This window comes from Fibroporia radiculosa (assembly GCF_000313525.1).
Source record: "Fibroporia radiculosa TFFH 294 genomic supercontigs, scaffold13136, whole genome shotgun sequence".
NCBI lineage: Eukaryota > Fungi > Basidiomycota > Agaricomycetes > Polyporales > Fibroporiaceae > Fibroporia > Fibroporia radiculosa.
The window spans coordinates 40,978-64,789 of NW_012133481.1; the positions used below are offsets into that span (position 1 = coordinate 40,978).

Consider the following 23,812-nt stretch of genomic DNA (forward strand, 5'->3'; position numbering starts at 1 on the left):
AATAGAGGAACGAGACTTGTCATCCGGCTCCACAGGATGTCGAGTGCGAGATCGGTAAATGCTCGACAAACCCTTGCACAACGAGCCAATGCTTTTCGGCTTTTCGGCTTCACATACCCATTAGGATTTTCCACCATGAATCCAAAGATTGGGACGATGATTTCGTGAATCTGTAATGCATGAGCAGCAGACATAGCTATAGGATGAAACCTTGAGATTGGGAATGAGCACTTGACAAGAGACACGAAACGGCAAAAGCAGACCGCACGTCCACAACGGCTTATCGATTGGTGCAGAATGGTCGCAAGATAACGTTTGCGATAGGAGCTTTCACTAGGTTCCCCACTACTAAGACAGGAGAGATACACTAATCCATTGGACATCTCCACAGTGTTTAGAATCAAAGCAATCACCATTTAAACACCACACATGTCCATTCCAATACCTCAAGTAAGACCGATCATCGAATGGCTGGTGTGCAGCAGAAGTATAATTTGTCAACTTATATATCTTCTGCAGCCTCAGTGATAATCCGATATGGTGTAGTGGCTAACATTATCGCCTCTCACGCGATAGCCCGGGGTTCGATTCCCCGTGTCGGAAGGTTTTTGCTTTAATCTCAGTGGGAGATATTAGTGTTTTGCCAGTTCCAACTCATGTCTCTTGGCCGTGTTGCGGGGTGGGGAGCGTGGTACGAGGTACATGCATGCCAGTACTTTGCATGGTATTACAAGTCACACACTATGACGAATAGGTACGAATGTTAGAGGGAGTCATCCACAGGCAGAACTTCAGAAGGTACGTCCTTCACGCTTCGGCTCGTCCCTTATTCCTCAAGTCTTGGGCGTCATGCGTGCGAACGACCTATCTCGACTAGGAATTTTTCTAAATGATGCGAAGCACAATCTATGAACAGCTGTCGGAGAAGGAGAGGTTAACTTGTACGTGTTTGGTAATAGCTTACTTCGTCGCCACGAACACATGCTCACAACTGAATATATCAACGACATCATTTCCGCGACCCGAACGAACATTAGAGACCGCGCCTTGTATTTGAAACTTCCGGTGTTTCTTAAGAGGCGCAGTTCCATGATTGGGCACCTTATACAACATTGAGTGTACAAGTTACGACAAGGTCAGCGGGCTGACATAGAAGTGGCGAATTACATCAACACATGACCCTGCCGCAAAGGCGATTACTGGTAACAACGAGAGAAGGTGAGATAATAGATAAGCGGACCTGGTGCAGTAGACGTTTATAGGCTTTTGGGAGGGAGGTCGTAGGGATCGAAGAAAGGTAGCACCTCGTTGTCAGCACCTACTGCGCTCCTTGGTATAAGCTTTGTTCAGTTCAAATGACATCAAGGTACGTACTCTTAGTCTTGTCGCTTTCCGAGGATAAACTCATTCGCCGACAGTTACGAGTTTGAAACCCTGCAAATTCATGCGGGCTACGAGGTCGATCCGGCGACCAGAGCTCGAGCAGTACCTATATACGCATCTGCGAGCTTCTCATTCAAAGATTGTCAGGTTCGTCCCGGTGCTGATATGTTGAGCAATAGACCTTGAGAGCGAGACTATGGGTGTGTGGAAATGGTTTAGCACGGATCCGACCTGTTTGGTCTTCGGTATGCACAGTCGTGCCAATACAGTCCCAGCTCTCCTTACGTGAAGCGTTCCTTGTCTACAGAACAGACGGACACAGCTACTCACGCATAAGTAACCCTACCGTGGTGAGTATCTTACTCTCGCTGGGCACATACGAGAGCAAACATCTAACCAAGCTAACACATGCATCTTTTAGGAGGTATTTGAGAAACGCATAGCAGCGCTTGAAGGTGGCATTGCAGCAGTTGCATGTTCCAGTGGCCAGTCTGCGCAATTCTTGGCGATCTCGAACCTGGCAGACGCAGGTGACAATATCATATCTACGTACATGTTCAGGCCGAGTTTTGAGACATAGAATCAACTAACCGCGCTTCCAGATCTTATGTTTATGACGGAGTAAGCACCTTCCACTCCCCTTCGTCACAACAATTGAGTGTTCCGGTAGACGTATAAACTCTTCAAACGTTCGTCAGCTTCCTAGATGAAAATCTCGTTGAAATACCTTGTTTGCCACAGGCACCTTCAAAAAGTTCGGGATAGAAGTCAAGTTCATTCCCGGCGACGATCCTGCCAGCTTCGCCGTAGCAATAGACGATAAGACTAAGGCGTTGTATGTTGAAAGCATCGGAAATCCAAAGTTCAATGTCCCAGACATCCCAGAACTCGCGAGAGTGAGCAATTATTCGAGGAGTCGTACAACGTCTGACCCAGTAACATGAAGATTGCACACGCGAATGGTATTCCGTTGGTTGTTGACAATACTTTTGGGATGGGAGGTGCGCCGTAGTGGGAGTCCGAGCGGCTAGCTCACATATGATTTCAGGATACCTCGTTCGCCCCTTCACCCTCGGTGCCGATATTGTTCGTAAGCATCCCGGCTCTGCTTGCGTCTCTATATTTGCAACTGATACATCATCAAAACAGTGCACAGTGCCACGAAGTGGATAGGTGGACACGGCAACACCATCGCTGGTGTTATCGTAGATTCAGGTGAGCATCTTCGTCAATCCAACAAGAACAGTGTCCGAACTATTGGCAGGACACTTCGATTGGGACCGCTCTGGAAGGTTTCCAGGCTTCACGACGCCTTCGGAAGGATTCAAAGGCCCAGAGGTCACCGAAAAATTCCGTACACGGGCATTTACCACAAAGTTGCGCTCGGAGCTCTTGCGCGATACTGGCGCTGCCTTGAGTCCTATCGACTCCTTTCTGCTACTGCAAGGCCTAGAAACGCTGAGCCTGCGTGCAGAAAGACAGTGCGAGAATGCGTTAGAGCTAGCAAAGCAAGTACGCAAAAAGTATCTGACATGACAGTCATTGATAACTGCTCGTAGATGGCTATATCAGCATCCAAAAGTATCCTGGGTCTCGTACCTTGGATTGGAAGATCACCCATGGCACGCCCGAGCGAAGGAACTGCTAAGGCCCAATGCGTACGGCGGTGTTCTGACCTTCGGCATCCGAGGAACCAAAGAGCTCGCGAGTAGAGCGGTTGACAGCTTGAAGCTAGCCAGTCATCTTGCGAACGTTGGTAGGTCACTACCAAGCGTTGTGAACGGCCTCGTGGTGGCCAAGAAATCTGATGCAATCCCCATGCTCAGGTGATTCCAAGACGCTGGTCATTCACCCAGCCAGCACTACGCACCAGCAGCTTTCGGAAGAAGACATGCTTGCATCTGGTGTGGTGCCAGACCTCATCCGAGTTCGTGATTCTTTGTCATCGGTTCATAGCACGGTTCGAGCTGACGGTACGCTCGGTATGCTCGGTAGGTTTCTGTTGGGACCGAGCACATAAGCGATATCATAGTGGACTTTCAACAAGCCTTTGATGCAGCTTCTGCGTGGTTGTTAAATCCACGATGCAATCTATAACACTCACTTCGGGCCAAGAAATCATGTCGCTAGCAGTAGCTTACTAGACAGCTCTTCCCGTATATATGTGAAGATGAGACCTGTTCACTGTTGCTACATACCCCTTGAATTTCTCAAGGCTGAATGACAGAAGTTGATGGTATGTGTGCAGATAACTAGAATACAGGAAAGGTTGAGCAGCCATCAGATTGACTGCAAACTTGCATTGGGAATGGCAAGGTTCGGACGGGCGGGTCACATGCTCACCCGGGTGGATTGACGCCTGTGGGCAGCATGGTGGGCTCAAGGCGTCCGAGCGGCGGCGGCGACCTTTAAGTTAAAGTTCCCGCACATTACTTTGTGATGGCTCGGTGCGTCTGCCTTCTCCAGCTCCAGCTTTAGGCTGTCGTACCATTGTAAATATCTTACATGCTGGTACGACTCGCATTGTTCAAAAGCCGCACCCAGTGTCTCTATCGTAATGAAGTTCGAATTATACAAAGCTTTCTTTCGCAAGCCACGGACCCCTGGCCTCGTACGTGTTCAAATTCGTCGTGGTCATATAATAGCTTGATAGCACAATCAGCTCGAGTCTCCTCCCAAAATGTCTATAGATGTGAACAACGCGTTAACCCAGCATATTTTCAATAACATGCCGATTCACTTGATATACATCCGCGAATTTCGTCTCATGGACAGGGCTTCCGTTAAGGATCACCTCCAAGTCTTGTTTTCAGAAGAAACCATTCAGCAACGATGCAAGGATCAGCCCGACGACTCCAGGGAAACGGTCATAACTAGTCTATTGAATGAGCATGCACGATACGCCATTCTATCTCACCGTTGGCTAAACAAGGAGCCAACGTACCAAGAGATGCTTATGTCTCATAAACCTCCTGACGCTGGATTCCTAAAGCTAAAGCAGTTTTGCGAGGCAGCGTCGAAGTACGGTATCGAATTCGCGTGGTCCGATACTTGCTGTATCGACAAAGCGAGCAGCTCTGAGCTCGATGAATCAATTCGTTCTATGTACCGCTGGTACCAGAATGCTGCGATATGCCTCACCTTTCTTGCGGACACTACTGCCATCGACAACCTACAGCAGGATGAATGGTTCACACGAGGGTGGACTTTACAGGAACTTTTAGCCCCAAAGAAAGTCAAATTTTTCGGGAAAGGATGGGTGCCCTTGACGAATCTTGAGGTTGACCTGGACAAAGACATGGTCTACGAAAGGCGCTCTCGCGGAGAGTCTGTTGAAAATCCTGTCACCGCACAAATGTTAGACAGACTAGCGAGCGCAACGGGAATAGATTCCTTCGACCTGGTCTCCTTTTACCCCGGTTCTTCGGACGTTCCAAAGCGAATGGTGTGGGCTGCAAAGAGGAGGGTCACTAGAGGAGAAGACCGAGCGTACTCTTTGATGGGAATGTTTGGCGTCAGCCTCTCGATTGCGTATGGAGAGGGAGCAGACCAAGCCTTCTTCAGACTCATGGACGCAATTATTCAGATATCAGAAGACCCTGCTGTGCTCGACTGGGCGGGCATGCCCGCGTTCACTGGTCACCCATCGCAGATGCTACCTTCCTTACCCGACTGTTACCTTGGCTACACGGATTCTATGAGCGGATATTCGGTGTCGTTTGGGAAGGAACCGTTTGCGCTTACCAACAGGGGATTGCGGATTGCAATGTTGATACTACCCATTACGGTTGCAAATGTGACACCTTACAACACTGTCGTCCCTCAAGCTACCTTCCATTGTCGATCTTCAAAATGGATAGAGGACACGGTGGTGCATGCGGAGGGGCCTTTTACGGTTAGCGCGAGAAACACCTATGCCATCGGCATCTGGGGCTCTGGATTTATAGATGGAGGATCGCACCGATGCTTTGGATGCTTGTTGACACGCCACGGACGATTGCCAGGAATTTATCAGAGTGATGGCTGGTCCAAGATGGTATCGCGCAGTTTCATTGTGCTGACCCCTTCTGGTGAACTGATCAATCCTGACCTGACGTCCCTCCACCCACACCTAGAGACCATATACGTGTAAAACTAGTCCCTCACGTATAGCGTGAAATACAGCCAGACTAAGTTATGCTCGCTCATGCCCGTCCATGTCAACTTGAAGTCGAGTGGCCCCAGCACCTGCCCAAGACGCAAGAGAGCCCACTGCTACCGGCTACTCACCGATGGTCACCGCGGCAGGGGGAGGAACATACGAACTGGGTGATGACATTCTATTAGGGCCCTTACATCCTCCATTCGAGAGTGTTGTTGGAGGTGTAACCATCAAAGACGAACTGACCATGCCCGGAGCGCCATAATAGTTCAAGAGACTGAGCCATTTGAGATGAAGGCTTGTGTAGGGCTTGTCAGGAGGCTTGAGCGCTCAGTCCTACCGCTCGAATGCGTCCAACCGATGTCAACGCAGCAGGGGGGAAGGACGGGAGCAACGATGAATACAAACGAAGCAGAGGAATCACATGCATCCAACTGTCCAACTGTGTCTTCTCCTTGCTCGCCTCGACAGCTGCTGCTACTACCACCACAGCCTATGTGCCGGTCGCTTTACTTCGCTTACAAACAGTGGTAGTCATGGGTGTTGTCTGCAGCGTATTCAGTGCCCGCTGCTGCAAATGTCCCAATTCCGCGCTCATCCCCATCCTCGTACAAGTCATCTTGAGCGAGTGCCCCTTGGGGGGGTCCGGCGTGCAACGGAACCCGACGTGGAAGTTGCTCTCGCCGTTGTTGTCCCACCACTCGTTGCTGGACTAGCGCGAGTAGTGTACAGTAGGGTGCACTCCGCAAGCTTGTGTTCATAGTCCTTGAGGCGGATCGTGAAGCTGTTAGGTGAAGATTACATGAGCTTCCGCCATCCCGCCAGTTCAAACGTTTAAGCACGAGCGACACTCACCTGAATCAATCCCAGTTCGTCGACTTTCTCTCTTCCTCCTTTGCCACGCTTACCCCAGTCACGATGTCCCCACAAAGTTGAAGCCATATGTCAGGCAAGCGCCACTGTATACCTAGTGCAGAGTGTATACCGCTACAGTAGCAGCCAAAACTAGTGGCAAACGTCGCGCGGAACCCTGGAGCCTCCACTGCGCAGAATTCTGAAAAACGGTGTGTCCATGCAGTATTCGGGGTCCCGCCTGTTGCTGGACCGGCATCGCCAAACAAATACCGGTTTATTTTGATTTATTCTAAATCCCTAGTTTATTATCCACATCTTACCAGCAGGTAAGTACTTACATGCAGAGCGTCCGTAACTAAGACTGGTCCGGCGGTAATCGATCGAGGACGCCGCTCCGGACTCAGGGGGTAGCGAATATCAGGTTCCTAAGCAAACATTGGTTTCAGAGTCCTGTTTCCATACAGTTTTTCGTGCCAGTGCTGGTTTAAAAGGAGGGCCGTGTCGTCGATGCAATCTACCTAGTTCTCTCTCCGCATTTTGAATTCACCATGCCCGTTGAAGCTCCTTACGGAAGATGGGTATCCCCCATCACACCCGAGACTGCCGTCCAAAGCGTTCGTTCCGTCGGGTCTCATTTCCGTGTACAGCTGAAGACGATTCACCCGATAGAACATCGTATTTGACGACGTTATCGTTGATCCAGTCACATCAGTCATCTATCATAACGAACAACGGCCGGACGATGGCGGACGATGTGCCCTTGTAAATACCGCGACGAACAAGGACGTTATCCCCTCTCCGTACAGTGCTCGCTCGGCTGTGCAGGAGTATGGTGGTGCTGCCGCAATTGCATACGGCGGCACCCTCTATTTCTCTAACTTTGTGGACAACCGAGTATATGCCGTCCGAGAAGGTGGTACCCCTGTCGCTGTGACTCCTGGTACGCTCCTCGATGCACCCATCCCCTTCGCGCAAACTAATATTTATCTAACAGAGAATCCCAAGTGGCGTTACGCAAATTTTGCTGTTCACCCCAAACAAACACATCTCCTCGTATCAATTCTTGAGGATCATACAATTGATACATCACAGGCGGTTGTTAACACTCTCTGTCTCATAAATACCAAGACTACAAGCCTGAAGAAGGATCTCGTTTCTGGCGCCGACTTCTATGCGGCCCCCGTGTTCAACCCTTCCGGCACCAAAATTGCTTGGCAGGAGTGGTACCATCCTGACATGCCCTTTGAGGGTGCACTGATCTACATTGCAGACGTATCCATAGTCGACGGTGACATCGTGCTCTCCAACACGATTTACGTTGCTGGCGGAAAGCTTAAGATCTCGGTAACCCATCCCAGCTGGATATCGGATACAAAGCTCGTCTACACCTCCGATGAGTCGAACGGGTTCCAAAACCCATTTACCTACTCCACAGAGACAGGGTTCGCTGCTGCTGCCTTGTCAAAGCCTATCTCGCAAGACTTTGCAGAGCCCGCATGGCAACTCGGAGTACAACCATACACTCTCCAAGGCGGCGGCAGCTATGGAGTCTTCACCGCATTCCAAGACGGTCGAAACATACTTTACATGCTCGACCTTACAAAGCCTTCTGATCCAGTTTTGATTGCTGATTTCCCGTACACGGTGGCACAGCATCTTCGACAAACGGGACCCCAGACGTTCGTTTTTACCGCCAGTATGAGCACTGCCCCTGGTGGAGTTCTCCACTGTACACTTGCTGCTCCTTCGTTTACGCCGACCTACACGGTTTTGAAAGCAAGTGCGGGGAGCGTCTCACTTTACAATCCATACATCTCCGCCCCAGAGCCCATGACGCTTGACAGAGGCGGCGAACCTCTTTACGTCGTCTACTATCCTCCCAAGAACCCCGATTTCACGAGCCTTCCGGACGAAAAGCCACCTTGCATTGTCCAGGTTCATGGAGGACCAACAGGTATGGAGACCCAGGTTTTGAACTGGCAGAAAATGTTCTTCACGTCCCGGGGATTCGCATGGTCAGTGTACTACAGGGGTTCTACATTTACTCAAGTTTTTAATGCGCTCAATGCGTAGGCTCGATGTCAACTATGGAGGGTCATCAGGTTACGGTCGGAAATACATGTGAGTGCCGCCCCCACTACGATCCAGGTGGCGCCTTCATGTTTTCTCCAGTGAGCGTCTCGTAGGCAAGTGGGGCATCGTCGACGTACAGGATTGCCAAGATGCTGTCTCCATTATTGCTTCCAAGGGGTTGATTGACCTCGCGCGTGTTGCGATCAGGGGAGGCTCCGCCGGTGGCTACAACGCCATGGCCTCCGTCACCCTCGCACCGAACCCGAGATTCTACAAGGTTGCCGCTTCTACATATGGTGGAGTTCCTGATCTCGTATTGCTCGCTCAGAGCACGGATAAGTTCGAGATGCAGTATATGTATAAGCTCCTTGGCGGCTCCCCCGACGAAGTGCCGCAGACGTACAAGGACCGTAGCCCATATTACAATATTGTCAGTAAGACGGGCGAAGTCAACATCAGCGTTCCGCTCCTGGTAAGCCCTGCCTTTTCTCATTGCGCCGTCGTGTCGCGGTTGCTAATGTAACGCTGCACGGAAGATGATGCAAGGGAAACTGGACAGGGTCGTCCCACCCGACCAGGCACACAAGTTCTTGCAAGAAATCACGGATAACGCACCTGATGAGAAGGTCGCCTTGCACTTTTACGAGGGGGAAGGTCATAGATGGCACCTCGCATCGACTATCAAGGACGCATTGCTACGCGAATTTGCGTGGTATAACGAACACCTGCTCTGATAAGAGGTGATGAGAAGGGCGTAGTAAAAAGCTTGAAGCTCAAAGCAAGTGTAGCATGGCTGACAATTCACCGTCAGTTCAGGCTGGACAACCCTTGACGATAGATGCATCGTCATCTCAATGTGAGGATGATAACTGACCTGTGCACTCGACAACATGTGTCCACACGGAATTGCACCTTACTTTGAGGCCCTCCTGACGCTGCAAGTGTTTTCCTCCGTCATCGTAAAGTGTGCTTGGCTCGCAGGAGATTCGAAGGGGCATATAAGTCGACGAGTCGACTTTCGGTCGTTGCTTGGGAATTGTACGGAATCATGCGCATTCAAGTTTATATACCCACGTCAATGCCGACGGCTTAACACTGAGGTGAGTGGACATAAGAACGGCACATGTTGCGTTCGTGAACTCGTGAATGAGCTCGATGGTGTTAGTTGAAGGTGATAGACAGGATGGCTACTCACAACTTGGAGTTTCAGATATCCCCGAAAAGGCGCGCAGAAAATTCTCATTTGAAAGCACTCTGAATCATGAAATAAGATGGACTGGTCTCTGGCGTTGAGTAAACACTGATGTTGACGTTGATCACGGAATAGTGTCTCAGCACTGAGCGGATGGAGTCAATCAAGTGAAAGACGCGCGATGGCGTGAGAACTTGAAAATACATCCAAATCCGACGCGCTTGCTCAAGCGCTCACAGTCAAGCGTCGCCGCGAAATAAAACACTCGACTGGATTCCACTTTTCCTTTTTCCTGCTGCAGTGTACACGGAACTAGCGGCAACAATGGATCACAACACCAAGTCTTGAATTCTGAACAGCTCTCGGGCCGGGCTTGTTCATATTTCATCTCTGATGGCTCTAGATGCCATGTGTCGACGTCGGTTAATGCCCTTATCATGCTGCTCGGTTCGAAATCCCAGTTGCATCATCCTGCATGCGTCGCTTTCAGGTTGCGATATCGAGAACGAGCTCTTGCACTGTCTGACGCTATCCTGTTGCTACAATGTATGAGATGTCGTCGATCGTGTCCGGGGCTGATTTACTTGTAAGGCGGCTTCACAATCTGGGCACTCTGCCGAGTAGCTGAGTTGGGCATTGCGATCATTTTAGGACCTCAGGACCAGTCAGGTAGGTCGTTGATCTTCTGTCACATGCCCCCCGCTGAGCTTCATCGTACATGCGCTCCCTCAAGCGCGAACGTTAGCGTATTGCCCCCAACTCTCCTCATCAATTCGTCTCGCTGCGATTGCCCTCCTCTCTTTCTCAGCGCCATGCTGCTACCTTTCCTTGATCAAGTGGTGGTATTCTGATGCGCCTAGATGGGCTTAATTGAGCATTGATAAATTTTTGTGGCTCATGACCGAAGATGTGGTTCATTTCCGCTCGCGTGTGCGCCACTTCATCTTCTCGTACGGAATACATCCTCATTTACTTACTGTGATCTTCGTGATTTTGCTCTCCTTCGTCATCCCCTTCGCCACGGGGAAAAGCCGAGCTGAGCCGCGCTGTGTCACATCATTGCTCATTGATCGTCCACTTTGCGGACATTCCTCTGTTACCTTGATGTTTTCTGTGACTTCGTACAGGTACGTGCAAGTGTCAGGAGCGCCTGCTCATGATACGGGAGGACCGCTCGCATCTTTTGCCAAGAGTTACGAAAAGCGACCTATCTACGACTTCCTCTCGGGATCATTCTTCTCACATCGAATTGGCCGAACCGTTAGCGAAGCTAGAATTCGACCACCCACGCTGCTCACATCCGCTTCCGAGTTCTCCCCCGGTATGTAAGCAAATCCCTATCTCTGTGCCTTATCGCCTCTCGCCCTTGACGTCTGTTGGATCCTTGACGCTGGTACCACGCACGAGACTATCGTGCAATTTTCAGCTGATAGAGAAGAAGTGGAGCGGACTGAACATGCCGTACCGATAATATAATGTTCCCGACTTGGCATCGGTACCCCTTCTGAGTGGACTCCCAGCTGTGGTGCACGTCTGCCGTCTCCTCTTGTCCTCTCCCCCAGGCCGCTGCGCGCATGATGAACTCTGAACGAGAGTCGATCACGAAGGAGTCCCTCGAGGACGAGAAGGGAGTGACTACCCATGTCGCCCTCGTCAATGATGAAGTCGACACGGGCGCACAGCTCGTTGCTGGGACAGCGATGGCGGTGGATCCGGCTGAAGCATTGAGGATAAGGAGGAAGATAGACTGGCACATTATGCCACTTATGTGTGGTGAGTCGGAACTACGTGAACGAGCTTCCTAGCATGTCTGATAGCTCGACTTGAGTCCTCTATTGGATACAATTTATGGACAAGGTCACTCTCGGAAGCGCTGCTATCCTTGGTATAAAGTACGCTCGAGTAAAGTAGTTAGAGACCAAAGCGTCTGATATATGTGTAATCCAGGACTGCGACGCACCTTACGACAAATCAGTGAGTCATCCCCTATGTATGGATCTTGCACATTTTCTAACAACGCCCAACAGATATAATTGGTATTTTCGTCAACTGAAAAATAGTCATGATCTATCAATTGACAAGACTCGTCTTTTTCAGGCTGGGAACAATTTTCTATCTGAGTTATCTCGTCTTTGAGTATCCCCAGAACCTCGCACTGCAACGTTTGCCCGTCGGAAAGTGGATGAGGTGAGTCTTTAACAATCGATCCAATTTAGTAGTATAGACCTCACGCACGTCGCATGACGCAGTGCTAACATCTTTGTTTGGGGTGTCGCGCTATGCTGCCACGCGGCGTGCAAGAACTTCGCGGGGCTTTTCGTCTGCCGACTAGTTCTGGGAATGTGCGAGGGCTCGATCACCGCCGGCTTCATGATCGTCACGTCTATGTTTTATACACGTGTGGAACAAACACTTCGAGTCGGCTATTGGTGTAAGTGTACTTGAATCCCATCTATTGAAATGCAAACTCTGAGATAATATCGACAGTCTTGATGAATGGAACAGGTATGATTGATGTCTGAGAAAACGTGAAAATTCCGAGTTTCTTAGTGTTCTATTCCAGCCCAGATTATAATTGGTTTCATCAGTTTTGGAGTCTTGCACGCGAGCACTTCTAGCTTCCAGCCTTGGCAATGGTGCGATCACTATTTCGGAAAATGCTTCCGTTTCCAATCGTGATCGTTCTTGCTAGGCTTGTAATCATAACGGGCTTGTTGACTTTAATCACCGCTGTTGCATTCTGGTGAAGATTCAGATATCCTGATTGGCTCCAGTAATACTAACACGCCACATAGGTGCATGTTCCCAGACTCGCCCACGAACGCGTGGTTCCTTACGCAAGAAGAACGAGTGACTGCAGTGCAGCGTATTAGTGTAAGCGATCGACGATCGACTTGATACATTCGCTGATCAAAAATGCTTCATACTCAGACAAATCAAACCGGTGTCGAGAACAAACATTTCAAAAAGGACCAGTATGTGTTTCCGTTACCTTCTAACTCCGACCTGGGTTCACTGACACCGTACGCATCCGCAGGTTCTACGAGGCGCTCCGCGACCCCAAGACATGGCTCTTCGCGCTGTTTTCTGCGCTGGACAATGTCCCAAACTCCCTTACGAACCAGCAGCAGATCATCATGTCCTCGTTCGGCTTCTCGGACCTGCAGACGACCCTGCTGGGCATCGTTAGTGGGTTCGTGGAGATAGCGACGATCTTCACGGGCGTGCACATTGCCGCGCGATTGAAGAACGCGCGTGCGTGGGTCGGGTTTTTCTATTTCATTCCGACGCTGCTTGGTATCCTGCTCGTGAACCTACTCCCCTGGAGCGACAGGATAGGCCTTCTATTTGGCCAGTGGATGACAGGTACGTATGATAGGACTTCCCCGCGCCGAATTTGAAGATCTCATTCGTCGCGGGTAGGGATCAGTACGACAGCTTTCGTGCTCGCACTGTCGTGGTTGACAAACGTCACCGCGGGGCACACGAAGAAAGTCACTGTGAACGCGATTATGCTGATCGCCTACTGTGTCGGTAACGCCGCCGGACCCTTCATGTGGCAGGCGCAATACGTGCCTCGGTAAGTGGATAGCGGCAGCTCTCGTCCTTCCGAATCTCTGAAGATGCGTCTGCAGAAACCACGTTCCGTGGACCATTATCGGCATCTGTTATGTTTGCTGCATGATTCTGTTCCTTATTATCAGGCTCCTACTCGCGCGCGAGAACAAGCGCAGGGACGCGGAGCCGCCTGACACAACTTACGACGATGTCTACATCGAGGTTGTCCTTCCAGATGGCAAGCGCGTTGAGCGTAAAGTAGAGAAGGTACGTAGTGCCACTCTTCTTGCTGGTCATTATTAGGCTTTCAATGCTTATACTGTGAATCTACGTTTTCCAGGCATATCTAGATTTAACGGACATTCAAAACAGGGATTTCCGCTACGTGTTGTGAAGTTGTAATTGTGTGTACAGATGACGCGATGATGTGAATGCATTGTACGAACTGTGTATATATGTAATGTTGAATCAATGCCACGTTCTGCAATCCAGACTACTCAACACACTGGCCCAACGAATGCTCACGAACTGACATGATCGAAGCCGCAAAGAGAGCTGAAGGAGTTGACACATTTTGGGTGTGGTTCGATTTTTTGTGATCACCACTGGCCAAGCGATCCAGACTGACTATATGCGCGTAAATTGTATGCGTATAGCATTTCTCGCGGCTATCGGAACACGTCTGTATGCGAAGTAGCGGCTATCACAACGTACAGTCAAGTAACAGGAGTGGAGGCATGATAACAAGTAGAACAGTTGGAAACGGTCAAAAGTTCATGGCCAATTTACAAATACAGGTCAAGCAGAACTTACAGGCATACAGGGTAACGAACAGAGCGACAGCGAAAGACACTTGCAAGGGGCATTGAATCAAATAAAGTCAATTCTACAACGACAGTAGCGTTTCTAGCGGTGACACGCTATCGCAATGACATCAAGGCGCACCTGATGCTTCAAATTCAGAGAACGAGTTTCTTCATGCTCCCCGATATCGAGCCAATGACATTCTCCATCGGATCCTTGAACCGACGAATGCCACAGGATTCGGACTCGACGTGCTGGCAGAGCGCGCTGAGCGTCCTGAACTCAGCGCCACAGCCCTGCCAATCCTTCGGGCATCTGTATATTTCCTCGTCGTGTGCGGGGCTTCCGAGATGCTCATTGAGCGAATGGAGCTTCCTGAACTCGCGGTGGCACAACAAGCATTCGTACATGCGCCCGTTAAACGCGCTTTCCGTCGCCCATATCGTCACTACGCTCTCCGGCGCGGCGTATCCATCGGAACCATGGATAAGTCGTGCCGGATTTGTGATGATATTGTTCTTGTCGTACTGAATCGCGAGACAATTTATCTGCTGGCGGGACACACCTGAGCGGCAGGCACCTGATTCGAGATGATTGACGAGGCCCGCTCCGGAGAGGAAGAGCTTAGTACACAAGCGTCCTGGACAGGCGAGAGTGCGTTCTTGGTGTATGGAAGACTTTAGATGACCCTCCAAGCCTGACTCGTTCTTGAACCAGCGCCGACATGTTCCGCAGTATAAGGGATGCTCTTCACGGCAATGAGCTTGTAGGGTCAAATGGTCATCATAAAATCTACGAAAGATGTCAATGCTATCGCTATATACGAGATTTGGAAAAGAAATATTACTACACTTACTTGATACATAGATGACAGCAGTAATGATATCCCTCAATACCATCAAGATTATCGTCATCGTGAACATCCCTTTCATGGCCAGGAGCAGACTGGACAGAGCGCTCGATGGGTGGCTGCGGGGAATTATGGAAATATTGCTGTAACTGGGCCAGCTGTGTGTGGTAGTACTGCAACTCTAGTCCGATCTGAGCTAATTGAAGTGTCGCCATTGCCTGGTTGTAGTGCAGCATGTGGTGTTGGACGAGGAGAACCGACGAGGAAAAGACCATGTTACATTGGATACAGACGTGCAATATATCTTCCTGATGCTTCGAGGACAAGTGCTTCTGCAACTTCTTTGCGCTTGAGAAAGATTGGCTGCATATCCCACAAGAAAAAGCCATGTCGAGGAGCTGATGCAATCAACCATTGTCAGAAATATCGACCTGATGCTGTATAATACAAATACGTACTGCTGTTGATGTATAGTGCGCCGACTATGTATCCACTTTGTTCTCCCAAGACCAGCAAGCGAAGCGTTGAGGTTTGGGAAAGACGATAAACAACGGTGACTGAGACAGAAGACCCGTCCCATGTGCCATTGTACGTGCCCTCATAGTATACCATGAGGATGTCACATGCCTTCGCACAATTTGACACTTAGATTGCCACCACTGCAAATACCGCGTTTATACAGTGCTGCATTGACAGTCAGACTCGGACCAATACGCTATTGTACATACACAGCATCAGATGGCAGTGGTAGCAATCTCGGAAAAACATCAGTCTAACAATCGGGATAACCAACAACTGTGCAGCAAGACAACAAGACAGCAGTAAACGACGAGCAGGACGCGAAATTTAGATATACAAGACATGCACAGCCGTCTAGGTTCGAGTGCAGTATGCGTTCAAACATAGTCTGCACTCCCACCAAGACCAAATCCGGGGTACGCCATATACTCTACAGAATCAGGCCCCTCAAAGCGCTGGACATGGAAGTAATAACACTTTGCATGGGGTCATTGAATCTGCGAATGCCGCAGCGTTCGGCCTCGACGTGCTGGCAAAGGCCACTGAGTGTTCGGAACTCAGTGCCACACCCCTGCCAGCCTCTCGGGCACCGATAGATATCGTCGTCGTGGGCAGCGCTGCCGAGATGCTGGTTGAGCGCCGCGAGGGTCCGGTACTCGCGATGACACAAGAAGCATTCGTACTTGGTCCCATTAAACGAACGTTCCGTCGCCCATGTTGTGACAGTGCGCTCGGGTAGGGTGTACCCACCAGATCCCTCGATGAGGCGTGAGGGATTAGTAATGACATTGGTCGTGTCGTACTGGACGGCGAGGCGGTTGATGCGCTCACGAGACATACGTGAAGGGCAGGCTCCAGACTCCAGGTGGAGAATGAGGCCCGCACCGGAGATAAAGCGCTTTGAACAGTTTCTGCCGGGGCAAACTATAGTGCGTTCCTGATGCACAGAGGACTTGCGATGAGCACTGAGATTCGACTCGCTCTGGAACCACCGCTGGCATTCGCCACAATACAAAGGGTGGTTATCTTCACAATGATCTTGTAAGGCACGTTCGGTGTCGTAAAACCTGCTGCCAGTCACCGGCGCGATTTAGGCAATACGGGACAACAGGACTTACCGTTTACAGAGATGACAGTAATAGTGATACTCCTCTATATGGTCATCGAGATCGTCGTCATCGTCGAAATGTTCATCGCAGCGAGGGCAGTACGAGTGAGCTCGATGGTTAGTGTAGTGCTGAATAAGCCCTTCTGCGGTGGCGAAGTCCCTGTTGCAATCGTCGCAGTAGTGATGCTTAGGGGAGTCCTCTTTATGTTGCTGAAGCGCGGCTTCGCTGCGAAAGGTACGATTACACCGATTGCAATAAGCCATAGAGATAGGAAGCCTTGACGGAAAAGACTGAGGCGGTCAACAAATAAAATAGATACATTGTTATAATGATTCACCGTCTTTGAAGAAACTATAATTTGTCGTGAGAGAGCAAAGGAAAAAGAACAACGGCTCTCGCAACTGTCGCGGCGCCACTTTAAGTTACGAACAACCAGTCACGCAATATTACATAATTCAAATTCGCAAATGGCGGCTGCCGGTGATCGGAAACAGGATAATACAAGAGTTGAGACAGATGTTGAACACAACCAATACCATAGATCCGGACTCGACCAAGCCTAGACTGCCAACTCCTTGTCTTCGCTGCATAACACAGTGATGACAAGGGGTCGCGGCGATATTATAACACCAACCCCTTCATCCTGTCCGCAACTGACCCAATGACCTCCTGCATAGGGTCCTTGAAACGCCGAATACCACACCTTTCGGATTCGACGTGCTGGCAAAGGGCACTAAGCACACGGAACTTAGTGCCGCATCCTTGCCAGTCTTTGGGGCACCAGTATATATCTGCATCGTGCACGGGGCTCGCAAGGTGCTGATTGAGCGCGGAAAGAGTTTTATATTCGTGATGACACAAGAAGCACTCATATTTGCGCCCATTGAACGAGAGTTCCGTTGCGCATATCGCAAATGCTTCAGGTGGTGCACCCGAGTCGTGGAGCAGATGGGATGGGTCTGTGACGATGTTGGTAGTGTCGATATCAATGGCGAGCTGAGTTATCTGCTTGCGCGTCATGTGCGAAGGACACGAGCCGGATTCTAGATGAGCAACAAGGCCAGCTGCGGAAATGAACCGCTTTGCGCAGTTTCGGCTGGGGCAGACGAGCGTTCGCTCCTGGTGTGCGGAGGACTTCATATGCGTTGCAAAACCATCCACGTTTTGGAAATGGCGTTGGCATTTGATGCAGAAAGTCTGATGCCTCTCTTTAGAATGCTCCCACTTCGAAATTACCATCTGAGAACGAGGATAGAAGCATTGTATTTGAGGTGTATGGATATCACTCACCGCATCGCATACTGAGCAGTAGTGCTCTTTTGCATCATGGGAAGATAGTGTTTCTGCAGAGGAAAACGACTGATCACAGTGCACACAATGGTGATGTGCCTTGATACGATGCTTCGACAGGGCTTTGTCCGTCGTAAAGACTTTCTTGCAGGTGTCACAATGAATTCCAAAGTCCTCCTCGTACTCGTGCAGAGCACGAGTACTGGTGAATGTATCTTTGTAACGTCTACGATACTCAGCTACTGGCATCTGCACGTTTTATGCAACAACGTTGAGTCCCCCTCGCAATACAAATGCAATCGCATACTTACTGTGTGGTGTGTGTTAATGCGAGATCAAAGCGGGGAACACTTTGGCGTATATGGTGGCATCCAAGGTGGCATGAAGAGGATTTGTTGGGGAAAAGGAGCTATAAGTAGAAGCTATTGGTGTATCGGAAAGGAGTAGAGCAAACAGGTGCATACGCACAAGTGAGGTACGGGAAGTAACACTTGGCCTGTTGTATACAAAATCTGGCCACTATCAACTCGGATATTAGGCCTTATACATTGATTTGCAAAGGCACAGAGCGAGTTGAGCTGAACTCACAGGTACAAATATGTACGCGTGTAGAGGAAGTGTTCAACGAGAGTAAACGCATGTGCTGAAGAATTCTCAAGGACTCCTCCACTCCTGAGAGATAGGCACTCAGGGTCAGATCGACCTTATGTAACCATAACGTGCGGCCTTTGAACTTAATGCAGCGATCTATGACCCTTCAAGCTCTCTTTGACTATCCGTATCTCCAACCACCGCATCGTCGTAGATTTCGCAACGCCGTCTCATTTCCATGGAGTACTGTGACCGCTGCGAACGCTACTTCGGGAGCGAACGTGCCCTCGAACAACACCAAGACAACTCCAACGCACACAACGTCTGCTACAGATGCAACAGGGACTTTCCGTCACAGCTGGGACTCACGCAGCATTACGTGCAGAGCTCTGTTCACTTCTATTGTCAACGCTGCGATGATCATTTCCCCTCTTCTCACAAGCTCCGTTCTCATTTCGAGAATGTCCATTACTTTTGTCCTATCTGCAACAGTGTAGGATTTATTCATAGAGTTTACGCTCACTATGGCGCTGATGCAGCTGCGCAGATATTCAACTTTGAGGTGGGGCTGCACGAGCATAATCGTCAGAAGCATCCATATTGCACAAGCTGCAAGCGCGTTTTCCAGAGCGATGTGCACCTGCGGACCCACCTTAAGTCATCTATTCACCAAGGCCGCACAGTCGAATGCCCAGGAGATCGGTGTAGTCGTGCTTTCCCCTCTATCGCTGCGCTCACCCTCCACCTCGAATCGGGCACCTGTCCGTCGCGCATTACACGCGAGACGCTCAACCGTGTCGTCGTCCAGTACGACAGGAACAACATCATCACCAATCCAGCGCGGCTCATTGGTGGGCCTCAGGGGTACTCTACATCCACACAGACAGTGGAGATGTGGGCAACGAACCGCGCCTGGAATGGCGATCGCTTCGAGTGCTACCTGTGCCACCGCGAGTACAACACCCTTCCCGCACTTAACCAGCACCTTAAGAGTCCTGCCCATGCAGACAGAATCTACCGCTGCCCGCGTGGCTATAGCGGTTGTGGTGCAGAGTTCCGCACGTTGAGTGCGCTGTGCCAACATGTGGAGAGTGAGCAGTGTGGTGTGTGCAGATTCAACAGGACGCTGCAGAGGACACTGGAGTCGCTAAGGGGTGGAGTGAACCGTCTGACATTCTAGAGCGTCCAACGGAGACTTCCGTGGACAAACGAGCTGGGGTTCGACTCTTGTATTCCGTTCTCTTTCAGGCACCCATCGAGTTACAACCATTGAAGTCCGATGAGTCATCGTCTCATTTCTTGTACGTTATCATCTCTGTCCGTTCTTGATTCTACAGTCTACCTACGGGATGACACACAAGGAATATACTATTGTGATTGTAAGCGATTTCCGAGATGTACATCGGTGTACCGGCCTGATAAGCATATTTGAGTTCAAATTGTAATTCTCAGTTTACTTTTGGGTCAATCTCAAGAGGCCTAGTCGACGGTTGGAGAGAGAACAGCTTGGGTTTCGTTGAAGGAGCTCGATTCGCGTCCAGGACCTATGCAATACTTCCAAAACAATGCTGAATAGGTGTGTGCAAGTCTGTCAAGTATACCTTGCTTATTCGCGTGAACGCAACCATTGGGCCATGATGGGCACCTCCTACGTTGGCGAGATCTGGATTGAACTTTAACGTCGACGTTTGGCAACCGCAGTAAGTCACCTGCTCATCATAAGCATCTATCAGTAAACTCTATTCACTTGTCTTACCTTCGCACAGGCTGTCTTGTTCAACCCCAACTCTAACTTCTTTCATCTCAATACTTCACTATGACTGCTTGCCAAGTGGCGCTACAGACTCACGATATCCTCGTTCATATTTTTGGCAGCATGATGACAGGACCTGGTATCAGTACTGGTGGTACCGTACGGCGGAGACAGAAGGGCGCGCGCCTGTCGCTCACTAGCTAGATGTGCCCGCGTTTATCAAGCATTCAGTGAACCTGCGCTCGACGCCTTGTGGAGAGAGATGAATAATTTAATGCCATTGTTTGCAATATTGGAGTCGTTCGGAGTGGTTCAAACGATGATGTATTGGTATGTTCCAATCTTCCCGCCTAGCTTAACGCGTAGTAACAAGCTTCGTTTCAGTGTCTTTGCACAGACATACCTTTATGTAGATGGGAAAAATTTCGGCAATACGCGCGGCGTGTCCGCTTCGTATATATCAAAGGCATTACCACAAAGGTTGAGACGTCCGCCCTGTTTCATTTGCATTAGAAGAACTTGGCGCAACCTCTGTTACCCCTCCTGCGGGAGCTCACCTGGGTACAGCGCACACTCATCGATTTCGCACTTGTATTCTTCGCAACTCAAACCCTCCATACGCTCAGAATACGTGTATCCAGCGCAGGCGAGGTTATTCCTTCAAGTTCAGTCGAGGCGAGACGCACTTTAGAATTCGCCTTCGCAGAGTCGATGCGAAACGTGTCGTCTCAGGTCTCAAATCTCACGTCCTTCAATCTTGTGGTCAGTTTTGCGACTGAAGGCTTCCCATCTTGGATACCGACTAGCAAACTTCTCCGTCGCGTTTATGTGGGAAGAACGGCGCCTGGTGGTCCCTTGCTGCGCAGACTCAGCAGCATAGAACAACTTGCCGACCTTACTATCTCACTTTTGGCCCCAGGGGCAGTTCACGACTTCGCGGGGATCTGCTTGCAGACCTTGGTTCGATTATCGTTAGCTGGGGCCATAGAGACACTCACCCAACTCTTTGCCGGTGTTTCTCTACCAAGCTTGAAACGCCTTTCCCTAGTCCAGATTTATTCTAGCGAGTTGTCTGGAGTTGTTGGTGTCGAGAAGCTACACAAATATCTGGATACCCTGTCACATGCGTGTTCAAACACTATAGATGTGTTAGAGATGCGTTTCGATGCGACTTCTGGTATTCAAATAGTTAACAGCACGGCAGGACAACATCGTCTTCTCGACGCCATATACCCACTATTATCTTTACAGCACCTTCGTGAACTCAAACTCACATTTTCTCATAGTCGGTATTGCATCTCTGTCGTCGACCACGATGTTGAGGAAATGGCGGCAGCTTGGCCTAGACTCACAAGTCTATTCATGGATGACGAGTTCTCATCGGATATGCCTTCCATCGGCTCAACGCTATGGCTCGCGCAACATTGCCCTGACCTCAGTATACTACATATGGGTGGTTTTCGACTGAATCTTCTACCATTGGAGGCCCAGCCCATCTTGTCACATAAACTACAGAAGATCAGTTTTAATTCACTTGCTTTGGAGACAGAGAACGAAGATTTACCACGGATCACGTCATTTCTTGATGCCACCTTCCCCTTCCTTGAGGTAGGGGCCGTAAAACCTTTGGAGGATCGACATTAGAAACAAATCTCAGCCTTGATCCGTCACTTTCAACTGGCGAGAAAACGGGAAGCGATTCGTTTACTCGGAAACGGTGTGAGTTTATATGACCATCTACAGCTAGTTTACCGCTGATGGATGTCATTCCACGTTGCAGCCTATAGGAAATTTTCTGGTTTGCGAGGACTACATATACTGAGATATCGATGAAGTGGCGCGTACCAAGGTTAGGTCTTTTTCTCTCCAAAGCGTTGTTCCACGATCAATCACCGAATGCGTCAAATATCACATGAAGCCTAAGCTTTCGTATTTTTTGCGAGACATCTTGCGAAGATGGCGAAGATATCCATGACAGGATGATTCACGCAGAATCGATCTATGATTTTAAAACCATCATGAACCTCAAGTCCTCCAATACATGGTATCACTTTTGCCGCGGAGAAGGATAGATTCGCAAAGGCGGTACAGGTACGTCATACGATACTAATAAGCCTGATGCAAGGCCTGCAGTTACGACTACGGCACTACATTACGCGTACAACATACCAATGAGACACACCTGCCACTCCCGCCGCGAACGCCACTTAGAGAGACAGACCACACATGAAGCCCCTGGCCACCACCGGCCGGTATAGGAGCCGACACCCGCGTTCCCACCACATGGGAAAGAGTCGCGAGACACTGCCCCAGTCCCCCAGGTACGGCCTTACACTCGCTATCCAGAACTTTGTATGCAGCTTACCAGTCGTATTGAGGTCCACACAATCAATACCGGCAAGACTGAGAACAGGATGAAGAGGACGTACCTATCGACACCCGACCGCCTTAAAGCGACCGACGCCACAGCACCACGTCCGCGCAGAGTTCAAAAACATTGCGCACAAATCGAGCCGTCCGAGCCACCAACGCCCGCCGTTCGAGTACCGCAAGCAACCAGTCGGCGAGCGACAGAGAGCGACGCATGTGCAGGAGGACCGGTACCGCGTGGAAGGCTTCATCCATAAATAGTTCACGCAACGCCCTCAGCCTCCCATCCGGACAGTCCAGTAGCACATGAGCCTCATCTTCCACGACGCCCTCCATCTGGCAGAAGCGGCACAGGCGGGGTAACGCGCCCTAGTTGCTCCACCGCCAGAGGGTGGTCACTACACAGAAGGCGTATTAGCGCGAGACGGTCGGCCCTGTCGTCGATATTCAGGTGTGCTCGAAACTCCAGCGGCGGGCATGTGCTGACGCCCCTACCAGGTATGTATACCTTCCGACCCCACAAGAACGGTACCCGTACAGACGCTAGCAGGTTTCCCCGTACCATATCGCCCATGGTGCGACCAAGAGCTGCCAGAGCGGTGTCCACTAACTCGACGGTGAGACCCGCGCATGTCCAGCGCAACTGGGTACGGTAGGGTAGCCAGGGCACGGTGGAGGTCACACAACCAAGATGGGTGGCCGGTGCGAACAGGCTCCCTCGCTTCTGCGACGGCAGCAAAGGGAAAGGGGGAGTGGACGGTGAGGACGTAGCGGAGGTAGCGGAGGGTAAGGTCGAGGCGGCGGTACCCAACATGCCACACATCCGTCTCGGAGTACATAATGGCCAGCACGGAGAGCGGATCCAGGCCCAGCATGCGGTGCAGGGAGGCCGTTTGAACCAGCTACAGATCCGCGCGCAAGGGCGCTCGCGCTCGCATCCAAAGCCACCTCACAGGCGGCAGTGAGATGCGGAGTACTACGGTCGGTTCATCATCATCATGATAAGATTGATTTCGGCCACTTATTCCAATTAATTGTCAGACCCCAAGATATAGGGAATCTGCTGGGCACTGAGTGGATTTCACCAGATGCTGTCAAGATGTCAGTCGACCCCGGTCTGCGTCGATCTGTGTTCCTGCAGAAACAGTCGAGGAGCTGTCTAGAGCAGTGCTCGCATCACAAGCTGTTTACACCTGTAACGGAGAGACTCATTGATATTAGCGAGGGACTCGTGAATCAAGAGATCATTTGTCAGGAGAAATCCAAGATAAACACCTGAAGCGTCATATGAGTGCCGCAATTATCTCCGTAATTACGCGACAGA

The 23,812-nt window shown here is 50.3% G+C and overlaps 8 protein-coding genes across 8 annotated transcripts; 5 read left to right on the forward strand and 3 right to left on the reverse strand.

Moving 5' to 3' along the window:
• Positions 1-1,355: 1,355 nt before the first annotated feature.
• Positions 1,356-3,480, forward strand: FIBRA_07487 (uncharacterized protein; the record flags this gene model as incomplete). The annotated part of the gene is made up of 15 exons (XM_012329168.1): positions 1,356-1,366; positions 1,419-1,525; positions 1,563-1,583; positions 1,639-1,733; positions 1,805-1,932; positions 1,986-2,004; positions 2,054-2,072; positions 2,125-2,279; positions 2,330-2,384; positions 2,432-2,473; positions 2,533-2,598; positions 2,648-2,895; positions 2,956-3,139; positions 3,210-3,310; positions 3,379-3,480. The coding sequence occupies 15 exons, from the start codon at positions 1,356-1,358 to the stop codon at positions 3,478-3,480; spliced, it is 1,353 nt and encodes a 450-aa protein (XP_012184558.1).
• A 583-nt stretch (positions 3,481-4,063) lies between these two features.
• Positions 4,064-5,515, forward strand: FIBRA_07488 (uncharacterized protein; the record flags this gene model as incomplete). Its single annotated transcript, XM_012329169.1, has 1 exon — positions 4,064-5,515. The coding sequence occupies one exon, from the start codon at positions 4,064-4,066 to the stop codon at positions 5,513-5,515; it is 1,452 nt and encodes a 483-aa protein (XP_012184559.1).
• Positions 5,516-6,927: 1,412 nt separating this feature from the next.
• On the forward strand, positions 6,928-9,186 carry FIBRA_07489 (uncharacterized protein; the record flags this gene model as incomplete). The annotated part of the gene is made up of 6 exons (XM_012329170.1): positions 6,928-6,993; positions 7,049-7,319; positions 7,374-8,394; positions 8,453-8,500; positions 8,552-8,924; positions 8,989-9,186. 6 exons carry the CDS (start codon positions 6,928-6,930, stop codon positions 9,184-9,186), a joined length of 1,977 nt encoding a protein of 658 aa, XP_012184560.1.
• A 2,035-nt stretch (positions 9,187-11,221) lies between these two features.
• FIBRA_07490 (uncharacterized protein) lies at positions 11,222-13,596 on the forward strand (the record flags this gene model as incomplete). The annotated part of the gene is made up of 15 exons (XM_012329171.1): positions 11,222-11,417; positions 11,473-11,536; positions 11,592-11,618; positions 11,672-11,680; positions 11,742-11,831; positions 11,894-12,075; positions 12,132-12,149; positions 12,208-12,280; positions 12,337-12,387; positions 12,440-12,518; positions 12,576-12,619; positions 12,682-13,010; positions 13,068-13,224; positions 13,280-13,469; positions 13,543-13,596. The coding sequence occupies 15 exons, from the start codon at positions 11,222-11,224 to the stop codon at positions 13,594-13,596; spliced, it is 1,563 nt and encodes a 520-aa protein (XP_012184561.1).
• Positions 13,597-14,161: 565 nt separating this feature from the next.
• Positions 14,162-15,131, reverse strand: FIBRA_07491 (uncharacterized protein; the record flags this gene model as incomplete). The annotated part of the gene is made up of 2 exons (XM_012329172.1): positions 14,162-14,798; positions 14,863-15,131. 2 exons carry the CDS (start codon positions 15,129-15,131, stop codon positions 14,162-14,164), a joined length of 906 nt encoding a protein of 301 aa, XP_012184562.1.
• A 674-nt stretch (positions 15,132-15,805) lies between these two features.
• FIBRA_07492 (uncharacterized protein) lies at positions 15,806-16,213 on the reverse strand (the record flags this gene model as incomplete). Its single annotated transcript, XM_012329173.1, has 1 exon — positions 15,806-16,213. The coding sequence occupies one exon, from the start codon at positions 16,211-16,213 to the stop codon at positions 15,806-15,808; it is 408 nt and encodes a 135-aa protein (XP_012184563.1).
• Positions 16,214-17,043: 830 nt separating this feature from the next.
• Positions 17,044-17,504, reverse strand: FIBRA_07493 (uncharacterized protein; the record flags this gene model as incomplete). The annotated part of the gene is made up of 2 exons (XM_012329174.1): positions 17,044-17,068; positions 17,143-17,504. The coding sequence occupies 2 exons, from the start codon at positions 17,502-17,504 to the stop codon at positions 17,044-17,046; spliced, it is 387 nt and encodes a 128-aa protein (XP_012184564.1).
• Positions 17,505-18,523: 1,019 nt separating this feature from the next.
• Positions 18,524-21,762, forward strand: FIBRA_07494 (uncharacterized protein; the record flags this gene model as incomplete). Its single annotated transcript, XM_012329175.1, has 4 exons — positions 18,524-18,856; positions 18,913-19,456; positions 19,498-19,666; positions 20,760-21,762. The coding sequence occupies 4 exons, from the start codon at positions 18,524-18,526 to the stop codon at positions 21,760-21,762; spliced, it is 2,049 nt and encodes a 682-aa protein (XP_012184565.1).
• Positions 21,763-23,812: the final 2,050 nt, after the last annotated feature.